We start from the raw sequence: 19296 nt of genomic DNA, 5'->3' as shown, positions 1-19296 counted from the left end.
GACGATATAGTATAGTATGATGTTTTTGTCAAATTTTGGACCAAAATGTTTATTTCAAAAAAATGGTCAGATTATGGACGAAATAGTGTAGTATGACATTGAGGTCGACGACATAGTATAGTATGACGTTTTGGTCACATAATGGGCGAAAAAAATGTTTTTAAAAAAATTGTCTGATTTTGGACGACATAGTATAGTATGACGTTTTTGTCAAATTTTGGACCAAAATGTTTATTTCAAAAAATGGTCAGATTTTGGACGAAATAGTCTAGTATAACATTGAGGTCGACGACATAGTATAGTATGACGTTTTGGTCACATTTTGGACTAAAAGAAAATTTTCAAAATAAATTTCAGATTTTGGACGACATAGTATAGTATGACGTTTTTGTCAAATTTTGGACCAAAATGTTTTTTCAAAAAAATTGTCAGATTTTGGACGAATTAGTGTAGAATGATAATGAGGTCGACGACATAGTATAGTATGACGTTTGTCACATTTTGGACTACAAGAAAATTTTCAAAATAAATTTCAGATTTTGGACGACATAGTATATAGTATGATGTATTTGTCCAATTTTGTACCAAAATGTCTTTTCAAAAAAATTGTCAGATTTTGGACGAAATAGTGTAGAATGATATTGAGGTCGACGACATAGTATAGTATGACGTTTTGGTCACATTTTGGACTAAAAGAAAAATTTCAAAAAAATTGTCAGATTTTGGACGACATAGTATAGTATGATGTTTTTGTCAAATTTTGGACCAAAATGTTTTTTCAAAAAAATTGTCAGATTTTGGACGAAATAGTGTAGAATGATATTGAGGTCGACGACATAGTATAGTATGACGTTTTGGTCACATTTTGGGCGAAAAAAATGTTTTCAAAAAAATTGTCTGATTTTGGACAACATAGTATAGTATGACGTTTTTGTCAAATTTTGGACCAAAATGTTTCTTTCAAAGAAATGGTCAGATTATGGACAAAATAGTCTAGTATAACATTGAGGTCGACGACATAGTATAGTATGACGTTTTGGTCACATTTTGGACTAAAAGAAAATTTTCAAAAAAATTGTCAGATTTTGGACGACATAGTATAGTATGATGTTTTTGTCAAATTTTGGACCAAAATGTTGTTTTCAAAAAAATGGTCAGATTTTGGACGAAATAGTGTAGTATGATATTGAGGTCGACGACATAGTATAGTATGACGTTTTGGTCACATTTTGGGCGAAAAAAATGTTTTCAAAAAAATTGTCTGATTTTGGACGACATAGTATAGTATAACGTTTTTGTCAAATTTTGGACCAAAATGTTTATTTTAAAAAATGGTCAGATTTTGGACGAAATAGTCGAGTATAACATTGAGGTCGACGACATAGTATAGTATGACGTTTTGGTCACATTTTGGACTAAAAGAAAATTTTCAAAATAAATTTCAGATTTTGGACGACATAGTATAGTATGATGTTTTTGTCAAATTTTGGACCAAAATGTTTTTTCAAAAAAATTGTCAGATTTTGGACAAAATAGTGTAGAATGATATTGAGGTCGACGACATAGTATAGTATGACGTTTTGGTCACATTTTGGGCTAAAAAAATGTTTCCAAAAAAATTGTCTGATTTTGGGCGACATAGCATAGTATGACGTTTTTGTCAAATTTTGGACCAAAATGTTTCATTCAAAGAAATGGTCAGATTATGGACGAAATAGTGTAGTATGATATTGAGGTCGACGACATAGTATAGTATGACGTTTTAATCACATTTTGGGCGAAAAAAATGTTTTCAAAAAAATTGTCTGATTTTGGACGACATGGTATAGTATGACGTTTTTGTCAAATTTTGGACCAAAATGTTTATTTCAAAGAAATGGTCAGATTATGGACAAAATAGTCTAATTTTGGACGATATAGTATAGTATGATGTTTTTGTCAAATTTTGGACCAAAATGTTTATTTCAAAAAAATGGTCAGATTATGGACGAAATAGTGTAGTATGACATTGAGGTCGACGACATAGTATAGTATGACGTTTTGGTCACATAATGGGCGAAAAAAATGTTTTTAAAAAAATTGTCTGATTTTGGACGACATAGTATAGTATGACGTTTTTGTCAAATTTTGGACCAAAATGTTTATTTCAAAAAATGGTCAGATTTTGGACGAAATAGTCTAGTATAACATTGAGGTCGACGACATAGTATAGTATGACGTTTTGGTCACATTTTGGACTAAAAGAAAATTTTCAAAATAAATTTCAGATTTTGGACGACATGGTATGACGTTTTTGTCAAATTTTGGACCAAAATGTTTTTTCAAAAAAATTGTCAGATTTTGGACGAATTAGTGTAGAATGATAATGAGGTCGACGACATAGTATAGTATGAAGTTTGTCACATTTTGGACTACAAGAAAATTTTCAAAATAAATTTCAGATTTTGGACGACATAGTATAGTATGATGTATTTGTCCAATTTTGTACCAAAATGTCTTTTCAAAAAAATTGTCAGATTTTGGACGAAATAGTGTAGAATGATATTGAGGTCGACGACATAGTATAGTATGACATTTTGGTCACATTTTGGGCTAAAAAAATGTTTTCAAAAAAATTGTTTGATTTTGGACGACATAGTATGGTATGACGTTTTTGTCAAATTTTGGACCAAAATGTTTCTTTCAAAGAAATGGTCAGATTATGGACAAGATAGTCTAGTATAACACTGAGGTCGACGACGTAGTATAGTATGACGTTTTGGTCACATTTTGGACTAAAAGAAAAATTTCAAAAAAATTGTCAGATTTTGGACGACATAGTATAGTATGATGTTTTTGTCAAATTTTGGACCAAAATGTTTTTTCAAAAAAATTGTCAGATTTTGGACGAAATAGTGTAGAATGATATTGAGGTCGACGACATAGTATAGTATGACGTTTTGGTCACATTTTGGGCTCAAAAAATGTTTTCAAAAAAATTTTCTGATTTTGGACAACATAGTATAGTATGACGTTTTTGTAAAATTTTGGACCAAAATGTTTCTTTCAAAGAAATGGTCAGATTATGGACAAAATAGTCTAGTATAACATTGAGGTCGACGACATAGTATAGTATGACGTTTTGGTCACATTTTGGGTGAAAAAAATGTTTTTAAAAAAATTGTCTGATTTTGGACGACATAGTATAGTATGACGTTTTTTGTCAAATTTTGGACCAAAATGTTTATTTCAAAAAATGGTCAGATTTTGGACGAAATAGTCTAGTATAACATTGAGGTCGACGACATAGTATAGTATGACGTTTTGGTCACATTTTGGACTAAAAGAAAATTTTCAAAAAAATTGTCTGATTTTGGACGACATAGTATAGTATGACGTTTTTGTCAAATTTTGGACCAAAATGTTTCATTCAAAGAAATGGTCAGATTATGGACGAAATAGTGTAGTATGATATTGAGGTCGACGACATAGTATAGTATGACGTTTTAATCACATTTTGGGCGAAAAAAATGTTTTCAAAAAAATTGTCTGATTTTGGACGACATGGTATAGTATGACGTTTTTGTCAAATTTTGGACCAAAATGTTTATTTCAAAGAAATGGTCAGATTATGGACAAAATAGTCTAATTTTGGACGATATAGTATAGTATGACGTTTTTGTCAAATTTTGGACCAAAATGTTTATTTCAAAGAAATGGTCAGATTATGGACAAAATAGTCTAGTATAACATTGCGGTCGACAACATAGTATAGTATGACGTTTTGGTCACATTTTGGACTAAAAGAAAAATTTCAAAAAAATTGTCAGATTTTCGTCCAAATAGTGTAGTATGACATTGAGGTCGACGACATAGTATAGTATACGTTTTGGTCAAATTTTGGGCTAAAAAAAATGTTTTTAAAAAAATTGTCTGACTTTGGACGACATAGTATAGTATGATGTTTTTGTCAAATTTTGGACCAAAATGTTTATTTCAAAAAATGGTCAGATTTTGGACGAAATAGTCTAGTATAACATTGAGGTCGACGACTTAGTGTAGTATGACGTTTTGGTCACATTTTGGACTAAAAGAACATTTTCAAAATAAATTTCAGATTTTGGACGACATAGTATAGTATGATGTTTTTGTCAAATTTTGGACCAAAATGTTTCTTTCAAAGAAATGGTCAGATTATGGACAAAATAGTCTAGTATAACATTGAGGTCGACGACATAGTATAGTATGACGTTTTGGTCACATTTTGGACTAAGAAAATTTTCAAAATAAATTTCAGATTTTGGACGACATAGTATAGTATGACGTTTTTGTCAAATTTTGGACCAAAATGTTTATTTCAAAAAATGGTCAGATTTTGGACAAAATAGTCTAGTATAACATTAAGGTCGACGACATAGTATAGTATGACGTTTTGGTCACATTTTGGACTAAAAGAAAATTTTCAAAAAAATTGTCAGATTTTGGACGACATAGTATAGTATGATGTTTTTGTCAAATTTTGGACCAAATTGTTTTTTTCAAAAAATGGTCAGATTTTGGACGAAATAGTGTAGTATGATATTGAGGTCGACGACATAGTATAGTATGACGTTTTGGTCACATTTTGGACTAAAAGAAAAATTTCAAAAAAAAATTCTGATTTTGGACGACATAGTATAGTATGATGTTTTTGTCAAATTTTGGACCAAAATGTTTTTTTCAAAAAAATGGTCAGATTTTGGACGAAATAGTGTAGTATGATATTTAGGTCGACGACATAGTATAGTATGACGTTTTGGTCACATTTTGGGCGTAAAAAATGTTTTCAAAAAAATTGTCTGATTTTGGACGACATAGTATATAGTATGACGTTTTTGTCAAATTTTGGACCAAAATGTTTATTTCAAAGAAATGGTCAGATTATGGACAAAATAGTCTAGTATAACATTGCGGTCGACAACATAGTATAGTATGACGTTTTGGTCACATTTTGGACTAAAAGAAAAATTTCAAAAAAAGTGTCAGATTTTGGACGACATAGTATAGTATGATGTTTTTGTCAAATTTTGGACCAAAATGTTTATTTCAAAAAATGGTCAGATTTTGGAGGAAATAGTCTAGTACAGGGGTCACCAACGTGGTGCCCGCGGGCACCTGGTAGCCCGCGGGCAGCCAATACGGTGCCCGCGGGCTCACTTCACTTCACCTCACTTGCATGTATCCATATGATGGCTCAGTAAAATATCTTTGATATTGTTAATAAAAACTGATAATCGTTAGGAGTAAGCACTGGAATGAATGTGTATGCAGTTGAATGCATAATATTAATCATTTAAATGGTAAACAAACAAAAAAATGTTAATGTGGTAGCCCTCCATATTATTTTTTACCCTTAAGGTAGCTCTCATCTCAAAAAGGTTGGTGACCCCTGGTCTAGTATAACATTGAGGTCGACGACATAGTATAGTATGACGTTTTGGTCACATTTTGGACTAAAAGAAAATTTTCAAAATAAATTTCAGATTTTGGACGACATAGTATAGTATGATGTTTTTGTCAAATTTTGGACCAAAATGTTTTTTCAAAAAAATTGTCAGATTTTGGACGAATTAGTGTAGAATGATATTGAGGTCGACGACATAGTATAGTATGACGTTTTGGTCACATTTTGGACTAAAAGAAAATTTTCTAAATAAATTTCAGATTTTGGACGACATAGTATAGTATGTTTTTGTCAAATTTTGGACCAAAATGTTTTTCCAAAAAAATTGTCAGATTATGGACGAAATAGTGTAGTATGACATTGAGGTCGACGACATAGTATAGTATGACGTTTTGGTCACATTTTGGGCGAAAAAAATGTTTTAAAAAAAATTGTCTGATTTTGGACGACATAGTATAGTATGACGTTTTTTGTCAAATTTTGGACCAAAATGTTTATTTCAAAAAATGGTCAGATTTTGGACGAAATAGTCTAGTATAACATTGAGGTCGACGACATAGTATAGTATGACGTTTTGGTCACATTTTGGGCTAAAAAAATGTTTTCAAAAAAATTGTCTGATTTTGGACAACATAGTATAGTATGACGTTTTTGTCAAATTTTGGACCAAAATGTTTATTTCAAAGAAATGGTCAGATTATGGACAAAATAGTCTAGTATAACATTGCGGTCGACAACATAGTATAGTATGACGTTTTGGTCACATTTTGGACTAAAAGAAAAATTTTGGACCAAAATGTTTTTTCAAAAAAATTGTCCGATTTTGGACGAAATAGTGTAGAATGATATTGAGGTCGACGACATAGTATAGTATGACGTTTTGGTCACATTTTGGGCGAAAAAAATGTTTTCAAAAAAATTGTCTGATTTTGGACGACATAGTATAGTATGACGTTTTTGTCAAATTTTGGACCAAGATGTTTTTTTCAAAAAAATTGTCAGATTATGGACGAAATAGTGTAGTATGACATTGAGGTCGACGACATAGTATAGTATGACGTTTTGGTCACATTTTGGGCTAAAAAAAATGTTTTTAAAAAAATTGTCTGACTTTGGACGACATAGTATAGTATGATGTTTTTGTCAAATTTTGGACCAAAATTTTTTTCAAAAAAATTGTCAGATTATGGACGAAATAGTCTAGTATGACATTGAGGTCGACAACATAGTATAGTATGACGTTTTGGTCACATTTTGGACTAAAAGAAAATTTTCAAAATAAATTTCAGATTTTGGACGACATAGTATAGTATGATGTTTTTGTCAAATTTTGGACCAAAATATTTTTTCAAAAAAATTGTCAGATTATGGACGAAATATTGTAGTATGACATTGAGGTCGACGACATAGTATAGTATGACGTTTTGGTCACATTTTGGGCGAAAAAAATGTGACCAAAAAAATTGTCTGATTTTGGACGACATAGTATAGTATGACGTTTTTGTCAAATTTTGGACCAAAATGTTTATTTCAAAGAAATGGTCAGATTATGGACAAAATAGTCTAGTATAACATTGAGGTCGACAACATAGTATAGTATGACGTTTTGGTCACATTTTGGACTAAAAGAAAAATTTCAAAAAAATTGTCAGATTTTGGACGACATGTATAGTATGATGTTTTTGTCAAATTTTGGACCAAAATGTTTTTTCAAAAAAATTGTCCGATCTTGGACGAAATAGTGTAGAATGATATTGAGGTCGACGACATACTATAGTATGACGTTTTGGTCACATTTTGGGCGAAAAAAAGTTTTCAAAAAAATTGTCTGATTTTGGACGACATAGTATAGTATGACGTTTTGGTCATATTTTGGGCGAAAAAAATTTTTTTTAAAAAATTGTCTGATTTTGGACAACAAAGTATAGTATGACGTTTTTGTCAAATTTTGGATCAAAATGTTTATTTCAAAAAATGGTCAGATTTTGGACGAAATAGTCTAGTATAACATTGAGGTCGACGACATAGTATAGTATGACGTTTTGGTCACATTTTGGGTTAAAAGAAAATTTTCAAAATAAATTTCAGATTTTGGACGACATGTATAGTATGATGTTTTTGTCAAATTTTGGACCAAAATGTTTTTTCAAAAAAATTGTCCGATTTTGGACGAAATAGTGTAGAATGATATTGAGGTCGACGACATAGTATAGTATGACGTTTTGGTCACATTTTGGGCGAAAAAAATGTTTTCAAAAAAATTGTCTGATTTTGGACGACATAGTATAGTATGATGTTTTTGTCAAATTTTGGACCAAGATGTTTTTTTCAAAAAAATTGTCAGATTATGGACGAAATAGTGTAGTATGACATTGAGGTCGATGACATAGTATAGTATGACGTTTTGGTCACATTTTGGGCTAAAAAAAATGTTTTTAAAAAAATTGTCTGACTTTGGACGACATAGTATAGTATGATGTTTTTGTCAAATTTTGGACCAAAATTTTTTTCAAAAAAATTGTCAGATTATGGACGAAATAGTCTAGTATGACATTGAGGTCGACGACATAGTATAGTATGACGTTTTGGTCACATTTTGGACTAAAAGAAAATTTTCAAAATAAATTTCAGATTTTGGACGACATAGTATATATAGTATGATGTTTTTGTCAAATTTTGGACCAAAATATTTTTTCAAAAAAATTGTCAGATTATGGACGAAATAGTGTAGTATGACATTGAGGTCGACGACATAGTATAGTATGACGTTTTGGTCACATTTTGGGCGAAAAAAATGTTTTCAAAAAAATTGTCTGATTTTGGACGACATAGTATAGTATGACGTTTTTGTCAAATTTTGGACCAAAATGTTTATTTCAAAGAAATGGTCAGATTATGGACAAAATAGTCTAGTATAACATTGAGGTCGACAACATAGTATAGTATGACGTTTTGGTCACATTTTGGACTAAAAGAAAAATTTCAAAAAAATTGTCAGATTTTGGACGACATGTATAGTATGATGTTTTTGTCAAATTTTGGACCAAAATGTTTTTTCAAAAAAATTGTCCGATTTTGGACGAAATAGTGTAGAATGATATTGAGGTCGACGACATACTATAGTATGACGTTTTGGTCACATTTTGGGCGAAAATAATGTTTTCAAAAAAATTGTCTGATTTTGGACGACATAGTATAGTATGACGTTTTTGTCAAATTTTGGACCAAGATGTTTTTTTCAAAAAAATTGTCAGATTATGGACGAAATAGTGTAGTATGACATTGAGGTCGACGACATAGTATAGTATGACGTTTTGGTCACATTTTGGGCTAAAAAAAATGTTTTTAAAAAAATTGTCTGACTTTGGACGACATAGTATAGTATGATGTTTTTGTCAAATTTTGGACCAAAATGTTTTTTCAAAAAAATTGTCAGATTATGGACGAAATAGTCTAGTATGACATTGAGGTCGACGACATAGTATAGTATGTTGTTTGGTCACATTTTGGACTAAAAGAAAATTTTCAAAATAAATTTCAGATTTTGGACGACATAGTATAGTATGACGTTTTGGTCACATTTTGGGCGAAAAAAATGTTTTCAAAAAAATTGTCTGATTTTGGACGACATAGTATAGTATGACGTTTTTGTCAAATTTTGGACCAAAATGTTTATTTCAAAGAAATGGTCAGATTATGGACAAAATAGTCTAGTATAACATTGCGGTCGACAACATAGTATAGTATGACGTTTTGGTCACATTTTGGACTAAAAGAAAATCTTCAAAATAAATTTCAGATTTTGGACGACATAGTATAGTATGACGTTTTGGTCACATTTTGGACTAAAAGAAAAATTTCAAAAAAATTGTCTGATTTTGGACAACATAGTATAGTATGACGTTTTTGTCAAATTTTGGACCAAAATGTTTATTTCAAAGAAATGGTCAGATTATGGACAAAATAGTCTAGTATAACATTGAGGTCGACGACATAGTATAGTATGACGTTTTGGTCACATTTTGGACTAAAAGAAAAATTTCAAAAAAATTGTCAGATTTTGGACGACATAGTATATAGTATGATGTTTTTGTCAAATTTTGGACCAAAATGTTTTTTTCAAAAAAATGGTCAGATTTTTGACGAAATAGTGTAGTATGATATTGAGGTCGACGACATAGTATAGTATGACGTTTTGGTCACATTTTGGGCGAAAAAGATGTTTTCAAAAAAATTGTCTGATTTTGGACGACATAGTATAGTATGACGTTTTTGTCAAATTTTGGACCAAAATGTTTATTTCAAAGAAATGGTCAGATTATGGACAAAATAGTCTAGTATAACATTGCGGTCGACAACATAGTATAGTATGACCTTTTGGTCACATTTTGGACTTAAAGAACATTTTCAAAAAAATTGTCAGATTTTGGACGACAGTATAGTATGATGTTTTTGTCAAATTTTGGACCAAAATGTTTTTTTCAAAAAAATGGTCAGATTATGGACGAAATAGTGTAGTATGACATTGAGGTCGATGACATAGTATAGTATGACGCTTTGGTCACATTTTGGGCGAAAAAAATGTTTTTTAAAAAATTGTCTGATTTTGGACGACATAGTATAGTATGATGTTTTTGTCAAATTTTGGACCAAAATGTTTAGTTCAAAAAATGGTCAGATTTTGGACAAAATAGTCTAGTATAACATTGAGGTCGACGACATAGTATAGTATGACGTTTTGGTCACATTTTGGACTAAAAGAAAATTTTCAAAATAAATTTCAGATTTTGGACGACATAGTATAGTATGATGTTTTTGTCAAATTTTGGACCAAAATGTTTTTTCAAAAATATTGTCAGACTTTGGACGAAATAGTCTAGAATGATTTTGAGGTCGACGACATAGTATAGTATGACGTTTTGGTCACATTTTGGGCGAAAAAAATGTTTTCAAAAAAATTGTCTGATTTTGGACGGCATAGTATAGTATGACGTTTTTGTCAAATTTTGGACCAAAATGTTTATTTCAAAGAAATGGTCAGATTATGGACAAAATAGTCTAGTATAACATTGCGGTCGACAACATAGTATAGTATGACCTTTTGGTCACATTTTGGACTAAAAGAAAATTTTCAAAATAAATTTCAGATTTTGGACGACATAGTATAGTATGATGTTTTTGTCAAATTTTGGACCAAAATATTTTTTCAAAAAAATTGTCAGATTATGGACGAAATAGTGTAGTATGACATTGAGGTCGACGACATAGTATAGTATGACGTTTTGGTCACATTTTGGGCGAAAAAAATGTTTTCAAAAAAATTGTCTGATTTTGGACGACATAGTATAGTATGACGTTTTTGTCAAATTTTGGACCAAAATGTTTATTTCAAAGAAATGGTCAGATTATGGACAAAATAGTCTGGTATAACATTGCGGTCGACAACATAGTATAGTATGACGTTTTGGTCACATTTTGGACTAAAAGAACATTTTCAAAAAAATTGTCAGATTTTGGACGACAGTATAGTATGACGTTTTTGTCAAATTTTGGACCAAAATGTTTTTTTCAAAAAAATGGTCAGATTATGGACGAAATAGTGTAGTATGACATTGAGGTCGACGACATAGTATAGTATGACGCTTTGGTCACATTTTGGGCGAAAAAAATGTTTTTTAAAAAATTGTCTGATTTTGGACGAAATAGTCTAGTATAACATTGAGGTCGACGACATAGTATAGTATGACGTTTTGGTCACATTTTGGACTAAAAGAAAATTTTCAAAATAAATTTCAGATTTTGGACGACATAGTATAGTATGATGTTTTTGTCAAATTTTGGACCAAAATGTTTTTTCAAAAATATTGTCAGATTATGGACGAAATAGTGTAGTATGACATTGAGGTCGACGACATAGTATAGTATGACATTTTGGTCACATTTTGGACTAAAAGAAAAATTTCAAAAAAAATGTCAGATTTTGGACAACATAGTATAGTATGACGTTTTTGTCAAATTTTGGACCAAAATGTTTTTTTCAAAAAAATTGTCAGATTTTGGACGAAATAGTGTAGTATGATATTGAGGTCGACGACATAGTATAGTATGACGTTTTGGTCACATTCTGGGCGAAAAAAATATTTTCAAAAAATTGCCTGATTTTGTACGACATAGTATAGTATAGCGTTTTTGTCAAATTTTGGACCAAAATGTTTTTTTCCAAAAATTGTCAGATTTTGGACGAAATAGTCTAGTATAACATTGAGGTCGATGACATAGTATAGTATGACGTTTTGGTCACATTTTGGACTAAAATAATTTTTTTTTTTAAAAATTGTCAGATTTTCGACGACATCATATAGTATGACGTTTTTGTGAAATTTTGGACCAAAATGTTTTTTTTCAAAAAATTGTCAAATTTTGGACTACATGGTATTATTATTATTAACGTTTTTGTCAAATTTTGGATGACAGTATGACATTTTTGCCAAATTTTGGACCAAAAAGTTTTTTTCATTTTTTGCTAAATTTTGGGCCAAAAAGTTTTTTTGACGTTTTTGTCAAATTTATCCTTTAATCCGTCTTGAGGACATTATACATGAGGTGTAGATCAGAGGAAATAGGAACACTATGTATCAGTAGTTTGATTATGCTTAAGAGGAGTTGGTATTGATTTTTATCTGTCTGCCAACTGACTCGACTCTATCACATGTGCAGGGACTTAATTTGAAATGCTAAACGGTTGTCACTGTGGTGTTTGCAGCAGGGAGCTGTTGGTAAGCGGACGTTAACAGTCACAACAGCATGTAACAATGAGTCTGATAGTCACAAGTGTTTAACTGTGCAACAGTGGAAAGGTCTATTATCGGCTGAGCCTGTGATTCAGTGTATGTCCAGAAGGAGACATAACTGATGACCTTGCGGGAAGCAGCAGAAAATGATGGCCTCCGGAGTTTTGCAGATGACGGACGAGTTTGGGTGCCGTGGCGATAACCGACGAGGAGGTGATTTGGGGTGTTGGTTTGGCAGCTGGCCGTTAATCATCCAGAGGAAGAGAAATGACATGCAGACACAATCTTTAAATATCGCTTTTTTCTTTTTTTTTTATTACACATAAGTACACATGAGCATTAGCAGCCTACCCTCTGCTCCACTCCACTGACTACTTCACGGCCTCCTCCTCCTCTTCTTCTTTTGCAATAGAGACGTTTCCTGTCGAGAGACGAGACGGGGGGCCCCGAGTGCTCAATCATGGCCTGGCAGGAGCTGGAGGGGGAGATGCACTTTGGTCACAGGTGATTAACCACAGGGTGTTATGGCTGTTAGGAAGTCTCACGCCTGTCACCTCAGTTTATGTCTCTAAGGAGAACACATTTACTCAGCTGTGAACACCAGTGTTGTATTTGCATGACTCACAGTTAAGGGCACCAGAGGGCTAAAACACACATATATATATATATTGTCATTTTTGTGTAAATGTTGCCCTTAAACCATATTCTATAAATAATCTATGTAAAGGAAACAAACACAGGACTACAAATCCTTTTTTAATTAATTAAGATTAAGGTTCCCTTAAGTATTAAATCCTTTGCGAATAAGTAAAAATCGTTGTATTTACTTACTGAAATATACAAAACTGCAAAGGGATAGATTAACTTTTGCAGCTCTTTGGGTCATTGCAATGCAAACAACAATCGGCCGTTAATCTAAATGTACAGATTAAGTCCCAAACACAAGGCTTGACATCACTTGTTTATTAAAACAATCTTTAAAACATACTTTTTATGTCACAAGGAAAAGACCTATGCACAGTGCAAAATCTACATACTAAAAGTTAATTGATAGAGGTTTTATGGGTCTTTTTTCTTTAATATATATAGAATAAATCTGCTGTTTTGGTTGAGCCTTTTGTTTTACCCCCAAACTATTGTCCACTTCCTGCCCGTCACTAGGTGGCAGCACTAAGCCCTCAGCACCTTCTGTGGACCTTTGACTATTCACCCCAGCTCTGCAAACTAAACAATTGGAACAGTAAGAATGTAAAGCAACAAAAAAAAAACCTGGTGATCACTGTGATTGAAGTTTGTGCCGTGAAGCTTCCTGTTGTACCACGTCCTCCAGTTTTTTCCACAATATTGTGGGGCTGTTTGATGCCGGCATTCGCAGGCCGCGGTGCTTTCAGACACTTTTCATAAACAAAAGTGCAGAAATGTTATGAGGCGAGCCTCCAGCACTCCTTTTACATTCCACTCTTTCCAAACGCCTCGCTACGTAGCACCACAGCAGCAAAGTGACTTCAATTCACCTTAGTTTGCCATCGGAGCCTCGTTCGTTTTAAAGAAAACGCGTGACTTCCTGCATGTTAAGGACAGAGTAAAGTAAAACAACAACGCCTGAACAAATGGAAAACAAACTAAGAACACCAGGCGTAAAAGAAACACGACTCTTTGAACACAAAGGGTGAGTTCACCAGTAGAAGGACAGAATGGGAATCATGGGAGGATTGAAAAAAAAGCTGCAGCACAACCAGTTCTCCATTTCAGACCAGCCCAGTTCATGATGGGGCGACCGCTGATCTCACTCCAGGACCCGACATGTCCACTCCTTCAGAGGCAGCGTTAGAGGCTCAGGAAGTCTGGAGAGCTTCGTCTCCTGCCCCTCTAGTTTGTTTACGACAAATGAGTTTGTCTCGCTAAACCGATGGAGCCGCCCCTCGCTCTTTAGCTTCTGCTCTCGTCTGATAAAGTGCCATTTGACCCTCGGTACACGGGGAGAGTCTCTGTGGTGTCTCCGTACTCGCTCTCGGCCAGCTCCCCCTCACGCTCGCAGATGACAGTCATTGGGCTGCTGAGGATTCGGCTGCGCGCGTTGTACTTGCTGCTCGCAGCAGAGGGCGGTAAGCGAGAGCGCCCGTACCTAAAGCCGCTCATCGAGTAGGACGGCGAAGTCGGCGAGGACAGGACCTCGTAGCGGCTCCACTCGTCCGTCGCTCGTTTGCTGCGGCCGGGCGAGGCACAGGGGCTGTGAGGCGCTGTCGGAGAGGAGGGCGAAGACGCCGGGGGGTCCAACGCCGACTCGGACCGCGTTCTCTGGAAGCGAGGGTCGGTGGAGCGGAGCATCTCGGCAGCAGACATCCTGAAGCTGGTCTCCGAGCGGCTGCCCTTCTTCAGGAGCAGGGCCTTGAAGTTGTCACTGCTGGTGGAGGACTTGCGAAGGTTGCGCTGTATGGAGCCCGTCTGCCTGGACAGAGGAGACACCGGGCCTGGGGACGGGGACGGGGATGGGGATGGGGACGGGGACGGGGACGGGGACGGGGACAGGGATGTGGACGTGTTTGTGGGCGTGGCAGGTGGAGACTGTTGTTGGCTCCCAGCTCGGGACTTGTCCTCCTCTGACTCCTTGCGACCCAGGACCTTCCGCTTTGACCTGGGAGAAGAGGGAAGAACATTAGTGACCAGTGTTTACCAAACAAATATGCAGTGGATGAGTGACAGCGGGGTCATGAGTGACAAAGGAACAAGTCGAAGATCAGTTAGGAGAAGAAGAAAACAAGGGAGGCAGCTTTGTCAGGAAGTAAGCACGTCAAATTCAGTTATTGAAATCGCCAAAACAGCCCTGTGCAGAACGCTCGCTTTTGAGTGCCTGTCTCTTTAAATGCAAATGAGACACAGGAAACTACTACACTGTCGCTGAGGCTCCGGCAGCTAACAGCAGTTAGCATTTGGAAAAGCCATCATTATTGCCATCATATATCACATGTATCCACTGGACACATAAATCCTCTGAGGCTGGAAGTTTGTGTAGAACTCTGTGCTGCACTGTCCAGTAATGTCTCATTGTGACGTAGCAATGAGTGTGGAAGTCAACATTTTGTGTTTTATCTCCTGTACTTAGACCGAGGCAGACCACAAAAACATGACTGAGTCATATTTTTTCACACTTACTACTCATAGGGCCTCCAGAGTCCCAAATATAATTATTAAATTGATTAAAAAAGTTGATTTTGCATAATATGTCTCCTTTAACATTAGGCTGCAGCATGAGCACAGAAACCTGGTCCAAACTATGTTGTCACAGCTATAAAAAACTAAAAAACAAACACCTGCATCTCAAATCTTTGTCCCAAATTCTCATATACCAGTTTTACCCCCAGCAATGAATAAAATAATTTCCATTATGGAGCGCTGAGAAACCAAAGAGACGGGAACACTCCAATAGAAATCCAATAAGTTCTTTTTCCAGAAGAAGCTGCAGCAATTGCAACTCTGCAGGAAACCATGGAGTCGCAATGATATTAATCAAACACACAAACTGGGAGAATTGCCCAAAGCTGCTTAAATCAGACACGAGTCCGTCTCCTCTCAGCAGGAGTCAGAGTTGACTGCACCACTGTCAATAACTCCTGCACCAAAACATGGCAACGAAGCTGCAACTGGCAGAATACGGGGGGGGGGGGATTAGAGGTAGCAGCAGGGAAACAGCTTTATTAATCTCTGGTACAGAGGCGGGGTTACTCTGTGGGATTACTGCAGGTAATCTAAAGGTAGCATGGCGGAGACGAGGTTTGCTGATTAAAAGGGAAGGGGGCTACTTGCCACGTCGCACCTCTCTAGCAAAGGATGAACCCACTCACTGCATTCCTCCTCTGTACAGTGGTGGAGAAGGACAGGGAGACAGAAAGGCATGAAAATGACAGATTGTACGATAAGGAAGGAGAGAGATTTGATGCTGCAGGTAAAAAAAAAAAAGAGGTGTGAAAGACACGGTGAGGCGATATCCCTAATCCTTAGATTAGATCAATCGAAATAAGTTCCTCCGCAGAGGAGAGAATACAATTGTGAAGGTCAAACAACAGAAGAGAAGACTGGTCTGTGTGAGAATCTGCCTCTCCACTCAGACTGCAAAATGCGTCTGTGCCCTAAATTCAACCTCCATCTACTATCGTCCCCTGAGTGCATTACATAAGGTTTTTATTTATTATTTTCTTTCCCTTACACGCACTTCTCCCACGTACGTACAGTCTCACACACCTGAATTCAGCCACCCGAGCTCAGGCTGGCAATGAAACGAAAAGGCTAAAAACAGTCACAGCAGGTAAACACTGCTGCAGGATTAAACACAGCTTCATCGACCTCTCTCTCCGCTGTTTTATATTTGGTTCGTGTCTCTCCCTCCCCACCCTCCCCCCCTCCAGACAACTTGTATTTTCCTCTGCTGCTGCTGCTGCTGCTGCTGCGATGAAGACATTTCATTCAAGGTTCTCATCATCACTCTGTTTCTGTTTTCCCAGAGCGAGAAGACAGAACGTGGAAGCGAGTAAATAAAAAAAAAAAGTATTGAGCAGCTTGAGGAGGGGAAGAGGAAGAGACGAAGAATGAGGGAGAAAGGGAGCAATTAGACATCTGCTCGCAGCAGAGTCTGTGCAGAATATAAACGCAGTCTTCCCGCTTGAAAAGTGAAGGGAGACGGATGTAGCAGTTATCCACTAGGGGGCGCTTCCACTGGGTACAAAAAATAACTCTGAATGGTAGAAATTTGCTTCGAATTCCCGTTTGATTTTTAACATCAGTGAACAAGTTTCTTAGAAGTTAATGGTCTCAATTAGAGCTGAAACGATCGATTGATTAATCAACTAATCGGTTTAAAGCTTTTTTCAAGATTAAAACTGATCGTTTTAGCTTCTTAAATGTGAATATTTTCATCACTTCTTTGCTCCACATCACAAAGAAATCATTAAGACATTCGTCAAGATTACAAAAATAAGCACTCGTTTCAGTTCCTCATAATGTCAATTTTGTCAATTATGTTTCCAGAGGACGGTGGGTGATGATGCCAACGTAGACAAGTGTGATTGACAGCTAGTATCGTCCAATAGGAGCCTAGTGGCAGTTGATGTCCACGATGTCCGATTTTTTTTAAATAAAAATAAAACAAAAGACTAGGTCTATTTTTAAGTCGAGTCAATAGTCGGTACAGACTTAAAGTCTTGACTTTTTAATGTTTGGTAACACTTTAGATTAGGGAACACATTCACAATTAACTAGGTGCTTACTAACATGCATATAAGTTGCATACTAGCCCTTTATCAGTACATTTTAATCATGTATTAACACTTTATGTAGGAAAAATCTTAATTCATGTCGTAATAGAGGTAGAATAAGGTCTTAATATGTGCTTAATGATTATTAATAAAGGGCTACTATGCGACTTATACATGTTAGTAAGCACCTAGTTAATAGTGAATATGTGTTCCCTAATCTAAAGTGTTACCAAATGTTTTTGTATTTAAAAACATTAAATATAAATGTATCTAAATTTCTTAAATCAATACATTTAACGACCTATGTGCGAGATGTGGGATAAGGCAAATTCACAGGAAGGTGTGCACACGCGTTACTGTACACAATCCTTACGCGGCCATAGCATAAATAAATCACCGCTGCACACATGACATTGGCACTATAAATACACTGCGGAAATAAAAAATGAAATGCGATGCACAAACGGACACTGGCTGCCGCACGTGACGATGAAACACAAACTGGTCGACGGCGTGAGACATTTATATGCGTGTGCTCCCTTTGAAGCTCGGACTCACATATGCAATATATGTCAGAAACCGCAGAGGGTGGAGGAAAAAAAAGAAAGAGAGATTGAGAAAAATGCATGAGTCGATATCTCCAGTGGCTTCTAACCTAGATTAGGACCAGAGGGCTTTGAGTAGGTAAATAATAGATGAAGCAACAGTTTTTTTTTTTTTTTCTCAGGATCTCACTTTTGTCACTTCCGACGACAACAGACTGGTATTGTTTCCATAATTGTTGCCTCTATGTGACCTTTGTGTGGCCAGAAACAGAAAAAATCTGTCTACGCTGGGTCAATAAACCCCAGAGAGCTGCTGCCATTTGACAGATGTGTGTGTGTGTGTGTGTGTGTGTGTGTGTGTGTGCAGATGGGACAGCGCTGGGTGAAGTTATGACGAAGAGGTGGAGGAGGAGGAAGAGAGGATGTTGACGGAGATGGACCTGGAGTTCAGGGTCACACATAAGGGGGGGGGGGGGTTTATGGCGATGAGGTGAGAGGAGGAGATGATAGAGCGAGACAGAAACACAAACAAACGGAGCTCAGTGACGGAGTAGAGGAGGAGAAATGAGAAATGATGGGATAAATGATGTATCAGGTGATGAAGTGGGAGTAAAAAAAAGTGACGAGAGAGGTTCACCGCGTTACCTGTGAATGACGGCAAAGAGGTCCTCGGTGGTTCTGGGTCGCGACGAAGTCGGGGTCACCATGTTCTCCTTAGGAGCCGGAGACGATTCAGCCGTGCTGGATTCGAACACCTCACCTGATGAGGAGAAGACACACACACACAAGTTACTAACCACGCATACTTACATAGTCGCTCAATGAGAGTCCAGGTCCCATCACATTAACACGGCGGGCTGTAAAATCAGGAGTGCTACCATGGAGGACTGTCTCCTTACATTCTCGTCTCTAGTTATCCTCTCCTCTTCTTCTCTTCTACTTCAGCCTCTTTTCTCCTCCTCTTTACAACCTCTGTACTCACGTCTGCGCTCCGACTGCCAGAGCTGCTGCATGCAGTCCCTCTTTCACACTCTCCCCCATCCTCCCCTTCATCACTTTACCCGATCTGTTCCCCTCCCCTCTGATACGATGGAGCCCCTCCCCCCCCCCGTCTCACTACAACAACGACATCAAGTATCTCCCCTGGGACTCTTGCCCCGCCCCCTTTTCACTCAAAAGACAGAATAAGAGAGAGAGAGAGAGAGAGAGAGAGAGAGAGCAGAGGAGGACACACAGGATGAGAAAGTAAGGGAAAAAAAAGAATAGAGAGGCTATATTTGATATTTGAA

At 36.1% G+C, this 19296-nt stretch overlaps 1 protein-coding gene across 1 annotated transcript in view; it reads right to left on the bottom strand.

The window, feature by feature from the left end:
- Positions 1-14142: 14142 nt before the first annotated feature.
- Positions 14143-19296, bottom strand: part of nhsl1b (NHS-like 1b) — a gene marked incomplete at both ends in the record, with an annotated part of 104529 nt that continues 99375 nt past the window's right edge. The window contains 2 exons of the mRNA XM_083899109.1: positions 14143-14848; positions 18653-18767. Of these exons, the coding sequence (XP_083755235.1) occupies positions 14143-14848; positions 18653-18767 (821 nt within the window). The remainder of the gene's footprint in view (positions 14849-18652; positions 18768-19296) is intronic.

This window comes from Microchirus variegatus (assembly GCF_963457635.1).
Source record: "Microchirus variegatus genome assembly, chromosome: 12".
NCBI classification, from domain to species: domain Eukaryota; kingdom Metazoa; phylum Chordata; class Actinopteri; order Pleuronectiformes; family Soleidae; genus Microchirus; species Microchirus variegatus.
This window is presented reverse-complemented; position numbering and strand designations above follow the sequence as displayed.